Source organism: Pseudophryne corroboree, chromosome 1 (assembly GCF_028390025.1).
Source record: "Pseudophryne corroboree isolate aPseCor3 chromosome 1, aPseCor3.hap2, whole genome shotgun sequence".
Taxonomy (NCBI): Eukaryota; Metazoa; Chordata; class Amphibia; order Anura; family Myobatrachidae; genus Pseudophryne; species Pseudophryne corroboree.
The window spans coordinates 579517654-579539175 of record NC_086444.1 but is presented as its reverse complement, the minus strand read 5'-3'; the positions used below and the strand labels follow the sequence as shown (position 1 = coordinate 579539175).

At 44.7% G+C, this 21522-nt stretch overlaps 1 protein-coding gene across 1 annotated transcript in view; it reads right to left on the bottom strand.

The window, feature by feature from the left end:
* The window catches only part of SVEP1 (sushi, von Willebrand factor type A, EGF and pentraxin domain containing 1), a 598519-nt gene that overhangs the window by 251809 nt on the left and 325188 nt on the right, over nucleotides 1-21522 (bottom strand). The window contains exons 16-17 of the mRNA XM_063914219.1: nucleotides 20396-20629; nucleotides 8326-8487 (exon numbers count right to left, since the gene is read on the bottom strand). Coding sequence (XP_063770289.1) covers nucleotides 8326-8487; nucleotides 20396-20629 — 396 coding nt within the window. The remainder of the gene's footprint in view (nucleotides 1-8325; nucleotides 8488-20395; nucleotides 20630-21522) is intronic.

Genomic DNA, 21522 nt, shown 5'->3' with positions numbered 1-21522 from the left:
TTATAGTAGGAGGCTGTGAAGCCATCTGGGCCCGGACTTTTACGTAGGGGAGCGATAGAGATAACATGGTCTACCTCGGCTAAAGAAAAAGGTGCTTCTAAAGATTTCTGGGCAGGTTTTGATAGTTGAGGAAATGCCACATCGGCTAGATATTTCCTGGCTCTTAACATATTGGAGAGAGGGTCATGGGCCTGGGAAGGGTTACCCAGGTTATATAGGGTATTATAGTAGCTTTTAAAGCATGCTGCTATCTCTGGGGATTTAAAGCATGTGGAGCCCGTGTTGTTTTTCATTGATGGGATGAAGGAGGCCAATCTCTGGGTTCTAAGTGCCTGGGCCAAGAGCCTGCCTGGTTTATTCCCCCACTTATAATATTTACTATTACATCTACGCAGGGAGGCTTGGGTTTTGTTATTAAGGGTTGTTCGGAGTTGTGCTCGGGCCGCGGATAGCTCCGTCAAGTCCGATGGTGTCAGGGAGGTTTTGTGACGGGTTTCTAAGGTGTGAATTTTGTGTAGTAATGTAGTGATCAAGGCCTGACTGTTTTTCTTCACAAACGAACCTAGTTGAATCAGTTTACCCCGTATAACACATTTGTGGGCCTCCCAAATCGTAATTTCGGATACTTCTCCTGTGTCGTTGATATCAAAGTACTCGGACAGTGTCTTATCCAATTCTGATTTACAATATGCATCATATAGGAGCGATTCATTAAGGCGCCAGGTCCAAGGACCGAGGGCACGAGATGGGGCCGATAGGGACAAGGATACTGGGGCATGGTCCGACCACGTGATGGAGCCAATAGAGGCATCTACGATTAGGGGGAGGTGTCTATGGCTTAAGAACATGTAGTCTAGGCGTGAGTAGACCTGATGTGGGTGTGAGAAAAAGGAGAAATCTCTGTCAGTGGGATGTGTGACCCGCCAGGTATCTGCAAATTGAAGTTCGTGGAAGATCTTCCTGACCTGTCTATGTTTGTGTTCAGAAAATCTAGGGGCTGGGGGAGAGGTGTCGACAGAAGGGTCCATGGACCAGTTGAGGTCGCCTCCCAAAACCACTATGCCCATCGCTAAGGCTTCAAGCCGGGGTAGAGAGGATCGGAAAAAGGGGATTTGCCCTTGATTTGGAGCGTAAAGGGATATGAGGGTGTATGCCTGGGAAAATATATTACACTGGACTACCAGTAACCTCCCTGGGACAAGCTTATGGACCGAGACATTAGACACCTGGAGGGCCTTGGAAAAAATTATAGCGACTCCCTTAGATTTACCTTCAGGGTTATTGGAGTAGAAAGCCAGGGGATATTTTTGATTTACCAAGGAGGGGCCTCGAGCAGAGATCTTAAAATGTGTCTCCTGGATTAGAGCCACATCCACTCCGTCGGATCGTAGTGTCCGAAGTAAGTGGGATCTTTTCTCGGGGGTGTTGAGACCCTTTGCATTAATCGAGGTGAGTTTGATTACACCTGGAAGAGACATCACATTGCATCATAGCACAATGAAGCGTAGTACTCGGACAGTTCACCAGAAGAAATAGAAAAACAATGAGAAGAAAAAGAGTGATGAAAAGAGCAGGTTACAAGTAATAGAAACATCGTAAACATAATAACATCCGCAATGGGGAAGCAGGTAGGTATATTAACCAGCATCCCCATGGGGCACAATGGCCGTATGCGGGATCGGGGTAAGGGAGTCACCCTTACAGGCACTTTTTTTTTAAACTTAAATATTGTAATAGTGCAATTCTAACTTGGTAAAACTTATAATGACTGATAACATTAATTGGTGGAAACAAGTAATTATCTTCTGCCAATGTCCCATCGCTGAATTCCGGGGCTGCAAATGAAACCGGGGGGGGGGGGGGGGGAGGAAAGGGGGACACAGTAAAACAAGGTCAAAATGGCACTAGGCCGCGTGTAACATGTCTCACCCGGTGTCTCACAGTCTGGACATTCAGTCCGCCTAGGGAAATCAGTAGGGCTCATTCAGCAGAGTAATGGAAATCAATTTCTTCAGGTGGGGGGATGATCCTGGCGTGCAGGAAGTGGTTTTGAGAGTTTCTTTTGAGGACTGCCGACCACTTGCCATGACTCTCCCCCTCTCGAAGGCTGTGGTGGTTGTAGATCCGGGGGGGTAAAGTCCCAGTCCGGGACCTTTAAGGGTGGGAGACCGAGTCCTGAGCAGAAAGTAGGAAGGTCGGATGTGGTGTGGAGTGAATGTATCTTGCCTGAGGAGGATACCTGTAGGCTGAAAGGGAAACCCCATCTATATTTCAGCTGTCGCTTGCGGAGTTCCTCCGTCAGGGGGCGAAGAATCTTCCTTTGTTGCAGGGTATGCCAGGAGAGATCTTGAAAGACGGAGATAGGGTCACCGTTGTGTTTCAAGTCGTCAATATGTCGCGCTTTATTCATGATTTCTTCCTTCTGGGAATAGTAATGCAGACGACATATGACATCTCGGGGACGATCTGAGGGAAGCCCCCTAGGTTTCAGGGCGCGATGGGCTCTATCAAATGTTATAGCGGCCGTTGGGTCTTTGCCCAGAATTGTGTTAAAGATTGTCGTCAGAGCATCCACTATGCCCGTCTGGGGGACCTCCTCTGGGATGCCTCTCACCCGAATATTGTTCCTCCTCCCTCTGTTATCCAAATCCAGTACACGGGATCGTAGCGATCTGATCTCATCTGATTGGGATTTGATAACGTCTGTTAAGGACCCCAGAAAATTATCAGTGGAGTCTCGGTGTTCTTCCAGCGAGTTTACTCTATCGGAAAGCTGGGAAATATCTTGTTTGATTGATGCCAGCTCTTTTCGTATGGTATCTTGGATATCCTTCTTAGTTGGGAGTGTTTTCATAAATTGCAGGATATCTTGAAGAGCGGTGTCGCTGTGTGTGTGTGAGGTGGGCTGTTCCATCATTGACGGGGAAGCAGAGGAAGCAGAGTGACAGGAAGAGGGGCTGGAGGGAGAGAGGTTTTCGGATAGCCTTGCAGGTGTAGATTGTAGGAACGATCTCATTCCCGGTTGGGTCGTGGTTTCTTTGGGTTGTGCGGTGTTGCCTTTCTTTTTCCCGGATCTAACCATGCTTATAAATGATTGGATAAATACTTGATTGCAGAAGATGTCATGAGTATAGATTTAGAATTGCTTGGTACGCTGTGAAGTGCCTATAGCATGATGACTCCCAATGGAATGGCACTAGCACGTCATTAATTGGTGATCGTTGTTACGGTAGCAGGCACATGGTGGGCTTCAAATCCCGCTTCTTCGGTAATGTAGAGGTAGATATAAGGCACCCGCAATGCCGGCTCCCAGGGAGCGACCCACTTTCTTTGAAGATTCTATCAGTGAAGTATAAAGGGATCTAAATGACATATGTATAACTCTGTATATAGATAAGCCACTAGAGGGTGCTCCAGCTCAAGATATGGATCTCGGAGGGCACTGTCACTGGGAGTTAGGCCCTAAGCCCACTGATCTTCAATAAGTATAATATAATTTATAATGATTGCTAACATTTATCAGGTGTTAGGCCTGCCACAGGTGGAGAGGGATCTTACAGCTGCGGAAGGTGGTTGAAGGCGAATATTTTGGGGCCCGCCGTGTCTTCGTTCCGGTCCCGGAACTCGCGGCCGGGTCTCTTCCAGACTTCAGTCCCCTGCCTACGGGTACGGGGAGTGGAGGCCTCGGGTGACAAGCTCAAGCTAAATGCCTCTTTGGCGGAGATATAGCGGGCGGGAGAGGCACAGTGAATGCCGCTGAGCCGCCGGGGGACTAGGGACTGGCAGGCCAGTAAAAAACCTACCAGCCGTCGTCTCCGTCTGGCCCGCGGGTATCCTGGACCTCCGTCACCGCCGTCGCGCCTCTATTGCGAGGATCAGAGGGGGCTGCTTCGTCGCGTCCCGCGATCTCCCTCTACTCTTGCCTCTGTCTCTTGCTGTGGGCAAGTGCAGGCTCCGTCTCCGGGTCTCCAAGCAGGGGCGTGACACTCAGCCGAGTGTCGGCACTGTTCTGGGGGGGAATCTCTACTTTAGTCCCCGGCCTTCCAGGGAGGGGCAGGCCGTACCTGCATGTAACAGTAGGGCTTGAGTGGGCGCTGGGGAAAACCGACAGCGTGTGGATGGTGACAGCCCCACCGGGGCTTCTGCTTCGTGTAGCAGGGAGAGGCCTCCTGGGGTGGTGCAGTTCAAGGTCGAGGGGAGAGCTCCAGCGTCTGTAGGACGTAGGGGGGAGCGGGTACTGCCAGCTGTCAGCGAGGTTGCCGGGCGGTCCGTGTAGCGGAGCGCACAGTGCTGCGCTGCAGGGCCGTGGATAGAACAGCGGGGTCACGAGGGTTGCGGCCGTCGGGGACCGTCACTTCGGTCACAGCTCGAGCTCCGTGCGTGGAGCGGACTTACCCTCGGATGCCGGACCCGTCCTCTACTCCTCAGCCGAGGCTTGGTGAGTCCGGGTAGTGTGGTGGGAACCGCCGGGCGCCCTCACGTAGCGGAGGTCTACTTCCGGATGGAGCGATCCGGGCTCCCCTTCAACTCTAGGCCCCGGCTTCCGTCCGGGGAGAAGGCCGCAATCCGCAGAAGTGCTTAAAAGCACTTCCCGACTCCGCGGGACTCCCCAGGTTGTGGTAGCCGGGTAAAGGGGTCTGCTGGGTTGCCTCTTGGCCGCGTGTGGGATAGGTAAAGGGGTTATAAGGCTCTGATTGTGTGTTCACCAGAGGAGCTGAGGTGAAACACAGCCACCTTCCCTGCTGGCCAGACCACGCCCGGGGAGTGTATTTTAGCTTAGCAGAAGTGTGAACGAAAGGATCGCACAGCAGCTACAAAAAAAATTGTGCTGTTTCAGAGTAGCTCCAGACCTACTCAGCACTTGCGATCACTTCAGACTGTTCAGTTCCGGATTGACATCACAAACACGCCCTGCGTTCTCCCAGCCATGCCTGTGTTTTTCCTGGCATGCCTGCGTTTTTCCAAACACTCCCTAAAAACGGTCAGTTGACACCCAGAAACGCCCACTTCATGTCAATCACTCTGCGGCGGACATTGTGAATGAAAAGCCTCGCTAGATCTTGTGTAAAACTACATCGGCTGTTGTGAAAGTACGTCGCGCATGCGCATTGCACCGCATACGCATGTGCAGAAGTGCCGCTTTTTCACTTAATCGCTGCGCTGCCAACATTTTTTTCTAGCGATCAACTCGGAATGACCCCCATAGTGTAGCAAATTCCGTTGTGCTTTACAAATGGAAATAATCTAAAACCCTTGTAACTTTGGACCAGCATTTCTTTATCTGTTGACAATATTTTGTGTTTCTGTGTTGTATATTCTTTTATTTTTTTCTGCCACTGAAATTGGAGTCAAACACAAATGAACAATACAACAATGCATGCTTCATTCTCCAATGTGACCTGGAATGTTGACTTACAGCATTAGTTACAGTGCTAAAACTCTTTACAAAATAATATGTAACTATTGGTTTTACTAATTAAGCGTAAAATGCTATTAGTTTACATCATAGTACTGTGTCATCTGTTTAAGTCATGCACATCGCATCTACAACAATTAAATAAATTCATCCAAGGACACAGAAAGATAAAACAATTAGTTGTGTTTTTTGGTACGTCTGGTTCTAAACTTTGAAGATATATATTCTAAAAATTGCATTTTTTTTACTTCAGGAAGCTAATTTGCCTTCCAACTGTATAAAACATGCATATACAACAAATAATATTAAAGAAAAAATGACTCCTGTTGAATTGTAATAAATCCCGCTGAATAAGGTCAAAGCTGATGCAAAACCAGTTTGGTACACAAACTGCTCGCCTGATTTGTTACATTAAAACAAAATTAACCAAGCCACATTTTGCAAAACTGCTGCACAGCCACTCAAACGAAAATGCAAATATGGGTGGGTTAACAATAAACAATTAGATTGCTGTTCTCATACATTGACCAATCACAGCGCAGACATCCATTTCAATGGATATTACAGGTTGTACGACTGTTATTCCTGGCAGGTTCCTTCGTGGGACAAGTTCCACATTGATACATATGATTTTTTTTATTTAGCTAGGCCAGGATGAAAATGCTAGTGGAAATACAGTAAAAGGGCCCTCCACTGGACTTGAAAGAGTTAAAGGGGTATATTCAATTAAGGTCGAAACTGCCGTCTTGTCGAAAAGACGGCAGTTTTCGACTTTTTCAGGTTGGAAGGGGTTCCGACCTATTCAGACCTGAGCATTTTTATTCGACAAGTCGGGGAATTCGACTTGTCGAATAGTACGTGAATCGGCGGTATAGCTGCCAATTTGCGTGCTTCTGAGGGAAGCGGATCCAAATTCGACAGGTTTTGGCCCTGTTTCCGACCATCTCAGTTCGACTTAAAAAAAAGTTGAACTGAGATGAAGGACCTGAGAGGAGGAGAGGGGGGAGAGCTGCGGGCAGATGGGGGAGAGCAGCGCTACAGCACAGCGCTGCAGGAGGATGTGGCACCGCTTGCTGGAGCCGGGTGGACGCTGCCGTGAGGTCTGGTGGCTGAGACATCCTTCTGCAGCGCTGCTGTCCCCCATCTGCCCGCGGCTCTCCCCCTTCTCCGGTCCCTCATCTCAATTCGACTAAAAACAATGGCAAAAATGCGCATGCGTATGCACCGCAAAGCGCACGCGCGTTGCACAGGTACAAAGAGCACTGTTGCTGTGCAATGCTTCTATCAATGAATCCATTTGCACAGCCGATCGCAAGAAGACTGACAGGAAGAGGGCGTTTATGGGTGTGACCGTTTTCTGGGAGTGGTAGGGAAAACGCAGGCGTGACCAGGCGTTTCCAGGACGGGTATCTGACGTCAATTCCGGGACCTCCGTCTCTGGAATCATCGCACAGGATAAGTAACTACAGGGCTCGTCTTGTTTTGCACAAAATGTTTTTGTACTGCTCGGCTGCACATGCAATCGCACACTTGCATAGCTAAAATACACTCCCCCGTGGGCGGTGACAATGCATTTGCATGGCTGCTAAAAGTAGCTAGCGAGCGAACAACTTGGAATGAGGGCCAATATACAGAGAATTTGCTGAACTGCAGTTATCCTAGGTAGACATTTCACTGCTATTATATTTTTTTCTAAAGGGTTCCTAAAAAAAGCTGCATGAAAATGACAACTGATATATTGACTACAACAGAGATAAATTGCAGGTCAGAAGAGGACAACTTATAATTGGATGAAATCTGGGGCTGGTCATCTCACATCCAATCACATGATTTCCATTTTCTTAATACTATTTGTGACATAGTTGCCCAATCTCATGTAGCAACTTCTGTAGATTTTTTTGTACATAGCTATTTTATTTAGTATGGTTTGCCCATACTCTTGCAAGTGAGGTTCAGAATTAATGACATCTGTCAGGCTTTCTGCTAAAGGTTGGAAAACCCAGCCTTTCAATGAACTGAGACTTGATTACGCATTCATATGCTTAGCATATGGACTGAATTGGATCCAGATTTAAGCATTTTTATTCTAAGTATGTGCTTAAGGCAGTGGTTTACAAACTTTTTTGAATCACGGCACCCTAGAATATCAGAATTTTCTTCACGGCACCCCTAGGCCAAAAATTTCTTATTGAGAAATTTAGAAAGAAATATTACATTAAGTAAATCGCGTTTATATGTCCTTAGGGTCAGTTGTGTGGTGAGGGACAAGATTTGCTTCTGTTTGGCCACATATTTTATGACTGGCAACCACCAGCACTGGTTTTGCCTATTATATTGACCATGAATAATTTGAATTGGTCCTGGACCACCAACCCAGGGCACCCCGGCAAGTGTCCCGAGGCACCCCAGGGAGCCACGGTACACAGTTTGGGAACCTCTGGCTTAAGGACATCAGGGCTGGAAAGTTGGCCAGGAGTCTCTACACCTCAACCACCTGCAAACCCAGTTCCTCCAATTATCTCCCAGTCATAACTGTTAATACATAACATAAAAATATTTGCTCATTGGATCTAATGCTGCTGTCAATAATCTAATATTACAGCAGGAAAAGTGCTACTGCAGGAAAGAATACAAACATGGCTGCTGGATATATTTACTCTTGTAAATGTATACAGACTTTAGGCTGGATGTAATGAAATCGGACATTTTTTTAAAGCGCCAATCATTTACAAAGCAAGGGTTTGCCCTGCACGAGTGCCCCTTTAAATAAATTACAGAGTTCAGCGGAAACCTGCACCTCCAGTCAACTCAGACTTCATTACATCTAGCCCTTATTCTTATAAATATATATATATATATATATATATATATATATATACACACACCCATTTTGGACATGCTATACAGACCTTTACATTCAGATAACCGCTTTGAATGGAGGTATTCAGTGTAAGTGCCAGCAGGGCAGCCTTTACAGTCCATCTGGCCCTCTTCATCTTGGTATGAACCAATCCAACAGCTTTCGCAAGTGTTGTGTTCCAGAGAATAAAATGTTCCCTTCGGGCAGTTTACTGAGGAAAAAAATGAAACAAGAAAGTAACATGTAAACCATGCCAAGTTTGATCTGAAAAGCTCAGAGCTGCAGGCTACCATTATCAAAACTTCTTTTTACAAAAGCGCTAATTGTTGTTTTTGATCCATTACCTACTAATCACAATGAGAAATTCACAGTGGTTTGATAAATCCGCTGTTTATTGCTAAATAATAGCTGTCTATTGTAAATTACAATAAGGATAGTTGATGAAAAAGTACAAACCTTAGAAGATTACCACTGATTTATCTTAATCCTATAATGTGACGGAGGAGTTCACCATTCACATTGATCAGCACATTGTTAAAGAACAGAGCTTTTTTCTAAAGAACAATATATTTCTCCAAATTGGGACACATTAACTGAGCACAATGTAAACATTTACATACACTTTCTTCTGTTGTTATTTATGCTGTAAAATGAACAGATTGTTATAACAGACTTTTATTTGGCAATAAGACATGAAGAAAAAGTTAATGTATTAGCATTAGCAAAATGGAACATTCTTAATTTGTATTGTCAAGTGCATTGTACATATATAGCAAGAGCACATGTACATGTGACCACTTCTAACATGTTAATTGATTTATATTTCAGTTTTATACGTGTATAAGTTAATGCATTCACAAGACGTTCCTTTATGAGAGTAACTAAAGGGCTGCAAAATCTGAGTAAAATAATGGCCCTGTGACACCATCATATGTGCATATATGTTGTATTCTCTTATTTACATGATATCACATGTTCAGATATGTGTCCAATTCATATTAACCTTTTCAACCATAACTATATGTTAAGGAGGCCACATAGCACATTTGGTTTAACTAGAGAGAAATGAAATTCCCTGACATCAGGACAATGTACTGTTTGGGAAGGGCACCTTACACCCTCCAAGTTTTCCCTCACACCCCATACGTCATAGAGGTATGAGTGAATGCCGTAAGTGCCCTATATATGCACAGCCTAGAGAAACGGCGATACACGGTGGAACTTCCCACTGAATTGAATCCCCCTCCTAATGTCTGATCTGAATATATCAAGAGATATTATCTGAGACACATAATATAATTTGAAATCATCATCATCTGTACATTTCCTTAAAAAGTCAATTGCTGCATAACTATATATCTGTTTATGTCACATACAGATGCAGCAAGCTTCTAACTGTCCGTTAAAAATAAAGATAAGTAATAAAAGTATTGCTTAAGTTAGAAATATTGTAAAGACTACAGTGGTAGGGGAATTTAAACTGTTCAAAAGGCAAGAATCACACAACTAATGTGGTACATTCTTAGTGGGTTCCATAGTGTATACATTTTAATTTTCAAGTATTCTTGAACTATGAATAATTTGAATCACTTTACTATCTCTCTTTAAGCCATATATTACTTATGCAATACTTGTATTACTTCTGTATCTTTGCATCTTTTAACATTTCTATTTTGTTACTATATTACTTTAATATTACTATTAATTTATATTTAATACTATTGTAATACTCCCTCACACATCTACCAATATTCTGTCCTGTGCCGGCCCCACCCCCTGAACATGTGATGTCATGATGTTACACTGAGGCAGTGGGGCCACCAGCACTGGAAAGTACAGTGGCTGTACAGGCTGTAGGGTGTGTGCCTAGAGCGTCCAACAGTGATACTAGCTGTAGAACGCAGCAAGCCAAATGCAGGACCATGGGTTATCAGGGATGTCGTACCCAGGGCCCTGCACCCTGGGCAATGGCACTACTTGCTTACCCCTAGTTATGGACTTGCTACCACTACACACCCTCATTCACAACCTATGGACACTGGGGATGTTGTTGGCATTCCGACGGTTAGGATGCCGGTGGTCAAAAGACCGGTGCCAGAATTCCGACATCTCTGAGATTCCCTATGCCAGAAACCCAAGAGTCAGCATCTTGAACATAAGTATGCCGGAGAGAGATAGGGATAGACTAGGGGGGCAGTTAGGGTTAGGCACAAGAGGGAGCGTTAGGGTTATGCTGTGGGATGGGAGGGTTAGAGTTAGGCTGCAGGAGGGGAGGGTTAGGGTTAATATGTGGGTATGGAGGATTAGGGGAGGGGGCGGGTTAGCATACTTACGTAAAAAGTATCAGGATTCTGACAGTTGAGATGCCGCTGACGGTATTCTGATCGTGGCATCCCCACTGTCGGGATCCCATACCCAACCCTGAGCCATAACCACAAGAACCACAAGCAGCTCTCCATCAGCTCTTACAGATATGTATAACCTATATTACAGTATGTCTTTAATAAAAATAATAACTATAACTCACAAAACGGATTGCCAATTTGCATAATAAATTACATCTTAGCTTTCTGCCCAGTTTATTGTCATGGGCAGCATGGTAGCTGTAATGGTTAGCAATACTACCTTACACCACTGAGGTCTTGGGTTTGATTCCCTACACAGTCCTAACTGCCTGGAGCTTGTATATTTTCCTGTGCTTGTGTGGGTTTCCTCCCACACTCCAAAAATATACTGTTAGGTTAAAAATGAACACAGTGAGTATATACGTGTGCTTGTGGCAGGGAATACAGGTGGTCCTTCTGAGTTGTTCGCTCACTGACGTTTTTTGCAGTGCAGCAAACAGGTGGAAAATGTGTATGTGCATGGTACGCAGTGCGCATGCGCTAAGTATTTTAACATCAAACAAAGCAATTTTACACAGGTCAGAGCGACGCTTTTCAGTCGCTGTGCTGATCAAAGAGTGATTGACAGGAAAGTGGCGTTTCTGGGAGGTAACTGACAGTTTTCAGGGAGTGTGCTAAAAAACGCAGGCGTGCCAGGTAAAAACGCAGGAGTGGCTGAAGAAACGGGGGAGTGGTTAGCCGAACGCAGGGCGTGTTTGTGACGTCAAACCAGGAACTAAACGAACTGAGGTGATCGCAATCTAGGAGAAGATCTGGAGCTACTCAGAAACTGCAGCAAATTATTTAGTAGCAGTTCTGCTAACCTTTCGTTAGCAATTCTGCTAAGCTAAGATACACTCCCTAAAAGCAGCTAGCAAGCGAACAACTCGGAATGACCCACATAGATTGAAGTTTCACTTGGGCAGGGGCAGATGTGAGTGGCCTAATAGTCTCTGGGGGTCATTCCGAGTTGTTCGCTCATTGACGATTTTCGCAATACTGCGATTAGTCGCTTACTGCGCATGCGCAAGGTACGCAGAGCGCTTGCGCTTAGTTATTTTACAAAAAACTTAGCTGTTTTGCTGTGGTTTCTGCTGCGCATTTCAATCGCACTGGTGTTCGGTAAATGATTGACAGGAAAGGGGCGTTTCTGGGTTTCAACTCAGCGTTTTTCCGGTGGTGGCTAAAAAACGCAGGCGTGTCATCGAAAAACACGGGAGTGTCTGCAGAAACGGGGGAGTGCCTGGCCGAACGCAGGGCGTGTTTGTGACGTCAAACCAGGAACGAAACGGCCTGAGCTGATCGCAGTGTAGGAGTAAGTCTCGAGCTACTCAGAAACTTCTAAGAATTTTCTATTCGCAATTCTGCTAATCTTTCGTTCGCAATTCTGCTATGCTAAGATGCACTCCCAGAGGGCGGCGGCCTAGCGTGTGCAATGCTGCTAAAATCAGCTAGCGAGCGAACAACTCGGAATGACCCCCTCTGTAAAGTGCTAATGATTATGTGTGTGTTATGACTGGTAATAATAAATTACAATCCCAGTGGAAAAATCTACTAACATTTCAGATACAGATGTATCCTCATACATCTGGGAGTCTATTCAATTCATTTTGGAATGCCCAACAGGTCGAAAAAAATGTTTTTAGGTCTATTCAATTAAAGGGCCTTTTTTTGACTTGTCGGAAATTCTAACATGTCGAAAAACAGGCGGATCAGCGAATTCGCCTGCCAATACATCTGTTTTGTCAAATTTGTGGGCATCTCCAACAGGGTTGTGGCTCGTTTTCGACAATCCCGATTTGACTTTAAAAAAAAGTCGGATCTGCATTTTTCGAAAACGGGCAAAAACCTATCGGAAATGCCTGCATATTGAATAGTGAAGTGTAGAATACCCTAGTTTAAATACACCATGCAAACTGCGATGCCTGGTTCGAGTGAGATGCCAGGTCCCATGCTAATTAACTTGATATGCAACACTTGTATATCTATGTATGACTGAGTCTTTATATGAAGTACAGTGGAACTTGGCACGGAAAAAAAACTGCACCTTTAAATTTGTTTTTGTTTTTTTTGTTTGATATGGGTTTTATAAAAACGTAGTGATCTCATTGTGCTAACCTCTTAAGTGCGGTAATGTCAGCTAACCCTTTAACTCCATGCTCCACATTCTGTATTCTTCCTTGCTGAGAGAATGAAAATCAGATGTGAGTCTGAATTCCAGAGTGGCCACTCGTGATTACTTACAGCCCCCCCTCCAACATGGGACGTGGGAGCCTGTTAGTAACACGTGGCTGGGTGCATGCACGGTGCATGGGGTCTGTGCTGCAGTGTTGGAGCACCCTCCTCTCTCAGCCCCTCTCCCCCTGATGTGCTGCGCAGGCCCAGCGGCGGCAGGTGGGTGTGTGGCCGGATCTCGTGCATTTGTTGTGGAAACAAATAGAGGGAGTGAGACCCCAGCACCGGCTGCACGGGGACCCCGCTGCCTCACCCTCACTAACTGACACTGACAGCTGTGCGCCCCACTGCCCCCTTGAGCAGAGCAGCCCGCCTAGGGGAGGGGTAGGTGGCGGGGCGCAGCAGCAGACCTGGCCTGTAAACTGGTACAGGTATATGCCGGCTCCTGCTGCTCTCATTGTGCAGGCATCCACTGTGAGGGAAGGGCCCTGGGGCGCCGGCGGGCAAAAGTGACACCCCCCCATCCCAGTACCCGCCGTGTGCAGGACATACTTGCCTACTTTTGAAAAAGCATTTCAGGGAGATGTGACAGTAACACCTATCAGCCTGGACGTGTACTGCTACATCTGAAAGGCGTGTCATAAACATGACTTACATCCAAATGTAAATGAGCCCCAAAGTTCGTAAAATGTACTTGTTGAAGAAAAGACTATGATATTTTGCAGAATGTGTTCATATATTGTGCTTTACAAGAGGCTCCATACACTGTAAGTGGCCACGAGAAACTTTATTTAAAATGCATGTAGCCATAGGGATAATTGTGCCTTATAACCAATGCAGGGAAATGGCACTGATGTTCCCATTTGAATGTATGTATCTGTGATTTATTCCCCAACTCCCCCCCCCCCCCCCCCCCCCCCAAGAATGTAAAAGCTACATAATGGGGGTAAAGTACAATCAGGGAGACTGCTGGACTATTCAGGGAGTGAGGGAGATTTCTGCTATTTCAGGGAGTCTCCTGCAGAATGAGGGAGGGTAGGCAACTATGGTGCAGGAGCCAGGAGGAGCATGCCGCAACAATGAATCACAAGCAGGACGTGTACAGCTGTGTGTATATCTGTTCATCCAGCACAGCCATATTATATATGTAATAATTACCTGCACAGCATCAAGCACAGCTATCTCCTGACCATGCCCTGCCTCCAGCCACCTCTCCTATATATTTGGGCAGATCTGTGACTCTGCCCAGCGTTGTGACTCTGCTTAGCATTATCCACACAGTCACACAGTGACAGATCTGGGCTATTATATAGGAGATATATAGTTTAGTTTTGTTTTTAAATCAAGAAATATTCTGAGAATGCTACAAATTCAATTAGTTCTCTGTACAATGAGCAAAGCACTTGGAAGAGATAAATTGTCCTCTCCTGCTATAGACTATAATATTACATATGGTCCTGTTTGCCCTAGAAGTACCCAGATTTCCATCTACCAGACATTACTGAATTTCTTTTCGTGAATCTAGAAACAAATTTTGAACTCTTGTTACTTCATTTTCTATTTAAAGATCTCCACTAGTTTTCAGCACAGTGCTCTTAAAAAAAATGCTTGATTAATGTTTACCGTTCAAAATCTGCTTCATCTGTACAAGTCGTGTGCAAAAGCTGTTTATTCTAACAAGCTACAATCCAATACTATTCTAATGCTGACAAATGCTGCCACCTTCAGGACAAATCAGAGCACATGCCAGCCAAGCATTGTATGTATGTTTTCATTAAATGAAAGAACGATTCCTTAGTTAAATGATATCTGTCAAAGCTAATATTTGGGGAAAAAGACGTCTATGTATTTTTGTTTTATAACTGAGACCACAGATTTTGTTTCCCATTGTAGATGCTTCTGTTAGTCAAAGTAACACACTGGCTTTGTATCTTTTCAAAATGTAGTCTTTACGAGGGAAGCACTGCCTGCACTGACATCCCAAGCATTGTGGGGCAGATGCACAGTACTTATCCGGGCAAGGCAGGAAGCAATACCGCTGAGATGTACTAACATTTCAACCACCAGGGTGGGGGAGAGAAAACTCCCCACTCCGTCGATCCCTCCAGACCAGGGCCAGATTAACAATGGGGCAGATGGAGCTGCAGCTGCCTAGCTGGTCACACAGTCGGACATAAATCATATGTATTAAAATTGTATTTCTAGTTTTCTTAAAAAAATAATAATGCAATTTTATTATTTAATGTATTAATGGAGACAACAGGGCTGATAGTGGAGGGGGTGTACACACCCACGTGGCTCTAGCCACACCAATACAGCACTGGTCAAAGCTCCTCCCCTTCTCAGTATAGGCCCTTGAGCATTTTCAGCCCCAGGCCCATGTGACCCTTAATCCAACTCTGCTCCAGACCCACAGCACATCTGCTAAGCAGAGCGGCAGGTGAGAGGGGGCCTACCACCTACCCCCACACCTGCCTGCAGGGTTAAACAATGCCCTAAAAGCGTGACTTTCCCGCCCAAATCTGGACTGTTGTCAGCGTAGCATCACTCCTCCTTGCCCACTTATAATTTTAAGTACATCAAATGCTCCTTGGGGTGGGGGACAGGCTCAAGGTAGCCATATTGGCAGACACTGAGGTGTGCAAATGGAAGTTAGTCCACACAGTAATAACTAGAGGGTGGTTTATTAACCAGGAACAAGATAACATAGGATTAGCAGCAGGTACAGTTTGATAGGATTCCCGGTTGAAGCCAGGAGCTTTAGGGTTATGCTGGACATTGTGGTGCACCACACTGTATGAGGGCTTACGCACAGTGGTGGCAGTGGAATCTCTAATATAGTACATGGTTGTGATATAGTGGAACTATGGGGTCTATATACTCCACACAGTTGGAACTATTCAAGAGCACTTCTGTAATGGAGAATGGCCTCACAGTCTGACACTACAGGGAGCTGCAATACACAACTTTATTTGTATAATGTACATTAACTCTTTAAAGATACACACGGCATAATGTGAAGTATATTTCTCAAATTGTATTTTAATTCATGGCAATACATTTTTCTACTAGCAGATAGCACCTTGACAGAATCATACCACTCATGTGAGATAGATAAAAACTATGCAGCACATGCCGCAATCAAATGTACTGTGTTCACAGCCTGAATTACATGCATGATTTGATAAAATCTGTCATTACAGGTATATCTGTTCTGATGTTAGCTGATACACTGTTTAATAAAAATAAACCAAACATTAGAAAGCGTACAGTAATGGGAAATAAATATTTTCATCTTTCTTGAATTATTGCATTCCAAATCAGAACAGCTAAAAGAGAGACTCACTTCCAAAAACAAAAGATGTGAAATTGAAGTGACTAAGTAACCAACACTGCCAGCCACAAGTGTTTTCCCAAGTTATCCCCTTCTTATTGGCTAGTGAAAAGGGGATTCCCAGGAAATCCCAGTTTTGGTCACTGTACAGTTTTACGTAATCAGGTGGAATTTTAAGGGGATTTTTCCAATTTTTTTTTAGTGTACTTGGACTAGATTTTGTAAGCAAAGATTTTATTTTGTATTTGACAAAGTGGTGAACAAACATTTGTTGAGTATTTGTTCAATTAAGTTTCTGGTATGTTATGTTGTGTATGTTTCTTTGTTTTATATGATATAATGGGCAGAGAACACAAATCTTTTTGTGGAGAGAGAATGGCAGTAAATAGATAGAATAGATTCTGAAAATGTCCCCAGCATTTTTATTCGACAAGTCGGGGAATTCGACTTGTCGAATAGTACGTGAATTGGCGGTATAGCTGCTGATTCATGTGCTTCTGAGGGAAATGGGGCCAAATTCGACAGGTTTTGGCCCCGTTTCCGACCATCTCAGTTGGACTTAAAAAAAGTCGAACTGAGATGAGGTACCCGAGAGGAGGAGAGAGGGGAGATCCGCGGGCAGATGGGGGAGAGCCATGGGCAGACGGGGGACAGCAGCGCTACAGCACAGCGATGCAGGAGGATGTGTCAAAGCCGCCGCTCACTACAGCGTCCACCCGGCTCCAGCAAGTGAGGTCCCGCTTGCTGGAGTTGGGTGGATGCTGCTGTGAGGTCTGGCGGCTGTGCCACATCCTCCTGCAGCGCTGCTGTCCCCTGTCTGCCCGCGGCTCTCCCCGTCTGCTCGCGGTTCTCCCCCCTGTCTGGTCCCTCATCTCACTTCGACTTTTTTAAAGTCGAATTGAGCTGGGCATTGAATAGCCCATGTGAGATCCATTCTGACAAATTCATGTCGGAATGGATCCGACCCTAATTGAATATACTAGAGATGAGCGCCTGAAATTTTTCGGGTTTTGTGTTTTGGTTTTGGGTTCGGTTCCGCGGCCGTGTTTTGGGTTCGAACGCGTTTTGGCAAAACCTCACCGAATTGTTTTTGTCGGATTCGGGTGTGTTTTGGATTCGGGTGTTTTTTTCAAAAAACACTAAAAAACAGCTTAAATCATAGAATTTGGGGGTCATTTTGATCCCAAAGTATTATTAACCTCAAAAACCATAATTTACACTCATTTTCAGTCTATTCTGAATACCTCACACCTCACAATATTATTTTTAGTCCTAAAATTTGCACCGAGGTCGCTGTGTGAGTAAGATAAGCGACCCTAGTGGCCGACACAAACACCGGGCCCATCTAGGAGTGGCACTGCAGTGTCACGCAGGATGTCCCTTCCAAAAAACCCTCCCCAAACAGCACATGACGCAAAGAAAAAAAGAGGCGCAATGAGGTAGCTGTGTGAGTAAGATTAGCGACCCTAGTGGCCGACACAAACACCGGGCCCATCTAGGAGTGGCACTGCAGTGTCACGCAGGATGGCCCTTCCAAAAAACCCTCCCCAAACAGCACATGACGCAAAGAAAAAAAGAGGCGCAATGAGGTAGCTGTGTGAGTAAGATTAGCGACCCTAGTGGCCGACACAAACACCGGGCCCATCTAGGAGTGGCACTGCAGTGTCACGCAGGATGTCCCTTCCAAAAAACCCTCCCCAAACAGCACATGACGCAAAGAAAAAAAGAGGCGCAATGAGGTAGCTGTGTGAGTAAGATTAGCGACCCTAGTGGCCGACACAAACACCGGGCCCATCTAGGAGTGGCACTGCAGTGTCACGCAGGATGTCCCTTCCAAAAAACCCTCCCCAAACAGCACATGACGCAAAGAAAAAAAGAGGCGCAATGAGGTAGCTGACTGTGTGAGTAAGATTAGCGACCCTAGTGGCCGACACAAACACCGGGCCCATTTAGGAGTGGCACTGCAGTGTCACGCAGGATGTCCCTTCCAAAAAACCCTCCCCAATCAGCACATGATGCAAAGAAAAAGGTTAGGTGGTATACAATTATGGACGGACTGCCTGCCGAGTGCAGACACAGAGGTAGCCACAGCCGTGAACTACCGTACTGTACTGTGTCTGCTGCTAATATAGACTGGTTGATAAAGAGATGTCGTAGTAGTATGTATGTATAAAGAAGAAAAAAAAACCACGGTTAGGTGGTATACAATTATGGACGGACTGCCTGCCGAGTGCAGACACAGAGGTAGCCACAGCCGTGAACTACCGTACTGTGTCTGCTGCGACTGGATGATAAATGATATAAAAAATATATATATATCACTACTGCAGCCGGACAGGTATATATTATATATTATATAATGACGGACCTGCTGGACACTGTCTGTCAGCAGAATGAGTTTTATTTTTATAGAATAAAAAAAACAACAACACACAAGTGAAGTCACACGACGAGTGTTTAACTTTTTCAGGCAATCACAATATAAGTATACTACTAACTATACTGGTGGTCAGTGTGGTCAGGTCACTGGTCAGTCACACTGGCAGTGGCACTCCTGCAGCAAAAGTGTGCACTGTTTAATTTTAATATAATATTATGTACTCCTGGCTCCTGCTATAACCTATAACTGGCACTGCAGTGCTCCCCAGTCTCCCCCACAATTATAAGCTGTGTGAGCTGAGCAGTCAGACAGATATATAATATATATAGATGATGCAGCACACTGGGCTGAGCCTGAGCAGTGCACACAGATATGGTATGTGACTGAGTCACTGTGTGTATCACTTTTTTCAGGCAGAGAACGGATATATTAAATAAACTGCACTGTCTGGTGGTCACTCACTATATAATATTATGTACTCCTGGCTCCTGCTATAACCTATAACTGGCACTGCAGTGCTCCCCAGTCTCCCCCACAATTATAAGCTGTGTGAGCTGAGCAGTCAGACAGATATATAATATATATAGATGATGCAGCACACTGGGCTGAGCCTGAGCAGTGCACACAGATATGGTATGTGACTGAGTCACTGTGTGTATCGCTTTTTTCAGGCAGAGAACGGATATATTAAATAAACTGCACTGTCTGGTGGTCACTCACTAGTAAACTCTCTGCACTCTCTACACTTCTACAGTACTCCTCCTAGTCCTAAGCTCCAGTAAATCTCTCTCTCTTATAATCTAAATGGAGAGGACGCCAGCCACGTCCTCTCACTATCAATCTCAATGCACGTGTGAAAATGGCGGCGACGCGCGGCTCCTTATATAGAATCCGAGTCTCGCGAGAATCCGACAGCGTCATGATGACGTTCGGGCGCGCTCGGGTTAACCGAGCAAGGCGGGAGGATCCGAGTCTGCTCGGACCCGTGAAAAAAACCATGAAGTTCGGGCGGGTTCGGATTCAGAGAAACCGAACCCGCTCATCTCTAGAATATACCCCACAGTAATTATGCTCCCCAAAATGACATTTTGCTTCAGCGCTGCTCCTCAAAGCAAAAAAGAGACACTTCCTTCCTCACTCTTCCTAATCTAACCCTCTTCCGTTATAGTGTACCACTGCTCCACAGATGCTGCAGTTTTGCTTGTCATTATCTATTCGCTTTAAGTATTTATGAAAATTGAGATGTACAGTGGTCTAACAGTCAGTATCCCCAGGTCTCTTTCTTATGCAACCCACAACTAGCTGCCAATCGGTGCAAATCATTGAGGGACAGGCTCCATTTTGTAGGGGCCTTCTGATTGGCTCCTTATTCCTTATAGCCCAGGAAGTCCTGTCTCTCGTGCTATTTCAAGTCATAGTTGCAGACATGCTGTGTATTGCTAGAATTTTTTTCCTGTTCTAATTCACTTCTGATTTAGCACTGTCTGAATTGTACTGACCTTGTCTGTTGTTGAAGCCTTGACCTCTGTCTGGATACCGGCCAGGTTTCTGAATTACCTGACTACCTTGGACTCTGGCTCGATACTGACGTTTCCTGGTAGTCGTCTGCCCTGACCACAGCTTTCTCTATCGTATCCTGTGCTCCCAGTCCTGCCACACAGTAATGCTGCCACTGGTGGGGCTGGATATCTGCTTTCACATGAATTCTGATGTTAATGTAACTTTGTGCAACAGCATTGTTTTGGATCCAAAATGATTATTTATCAAGCCAAACAAATATATAGGAAAATTAGATAGACAGAGATAGATAGATAGATAGATAGATAGATAGAATCAGTTCACTTACCACACATGCGTCCTTTCAACACAGTGCCTGGCCTGCAGAACAGGATGGCTTTCCCTTCCTCCAGAGAGTTACTGTCCACAACAATCATCTCTGAAGAAAACTGGAAGGAGTAGAGAGGCTCTTTCCGAAGAGTCCTCTTTAGCCTATTTGTTATAGTCTCTAAAGTTTTAAGGAGTCGCTGTTGGTTGTTTGATTCCACTGTGTCATTCCTTCTATCAGGCAAAGGAACACTTGCTGAAAATAGAGTAAGAATTTGAAGAATAAAACATGTTACATCTTAATTTCCATCAAATAAAAAACGGAAGCAATCAACAAGTTGTATAACCATAGTTTAATAATGTGTGCCTAATTCTAACTTCCTCATGTAAATTATAAATAATGTACTGCACAAGAGATCACCGAAAATAAAAGTATTTCTAATGTTTTTATCCAGTTTTGCTTCATGTTTGTTAATTTTCCTAAATCAAAATTAAAAAACAACAATAAAAAAACCTAAAAATGTTTTAACTTGCACCGACGATTCCAGATTCCACAATAGGTTACAAGCTTTTATGCAGTTTAGTCTAGTAAGTCCAAATGTGTACATTGTCTATGATGTTACAATAATATATAGGAGAGGGAGAGCTTGGACTGCATATCCTAAATCTAAACCTAATGCAAGGTGCTACCATACTGAGACTTGTAGTGCCTCACACACACATATAAAAAGTGAAATACAGGTGCACACTCCAAACATTACTAATCAGAATAATTGATATAAATTATGCAATTTAACACTGAATATAACTGAGGTTCTTTGCATAAATTTGTCCAGAAATATGGGCATAACCACCTCATCCAGGTGACCTCATCAGGTAGGTCCCTAACATTCCTAAGGTATAAATCCTGGACTGGCCTTGGGAGTCCCATGTCCTGCACTTGAACCTTAGAAATGTTAGGGACCTATCTGATGAGGTCACCTGGACACGGTGGGTAGGCCCATATTTGTAGCCAAAATTATGCAAAGACCCTCAATTTTATTTGATGTTAAATTGCAAAATGTATAATTATTCTGATGAGTAATGTTTGGAGAGTGCACCTGCATTTTACTGTAACAATAATATCCAAGTTATTATTATTATTATTAT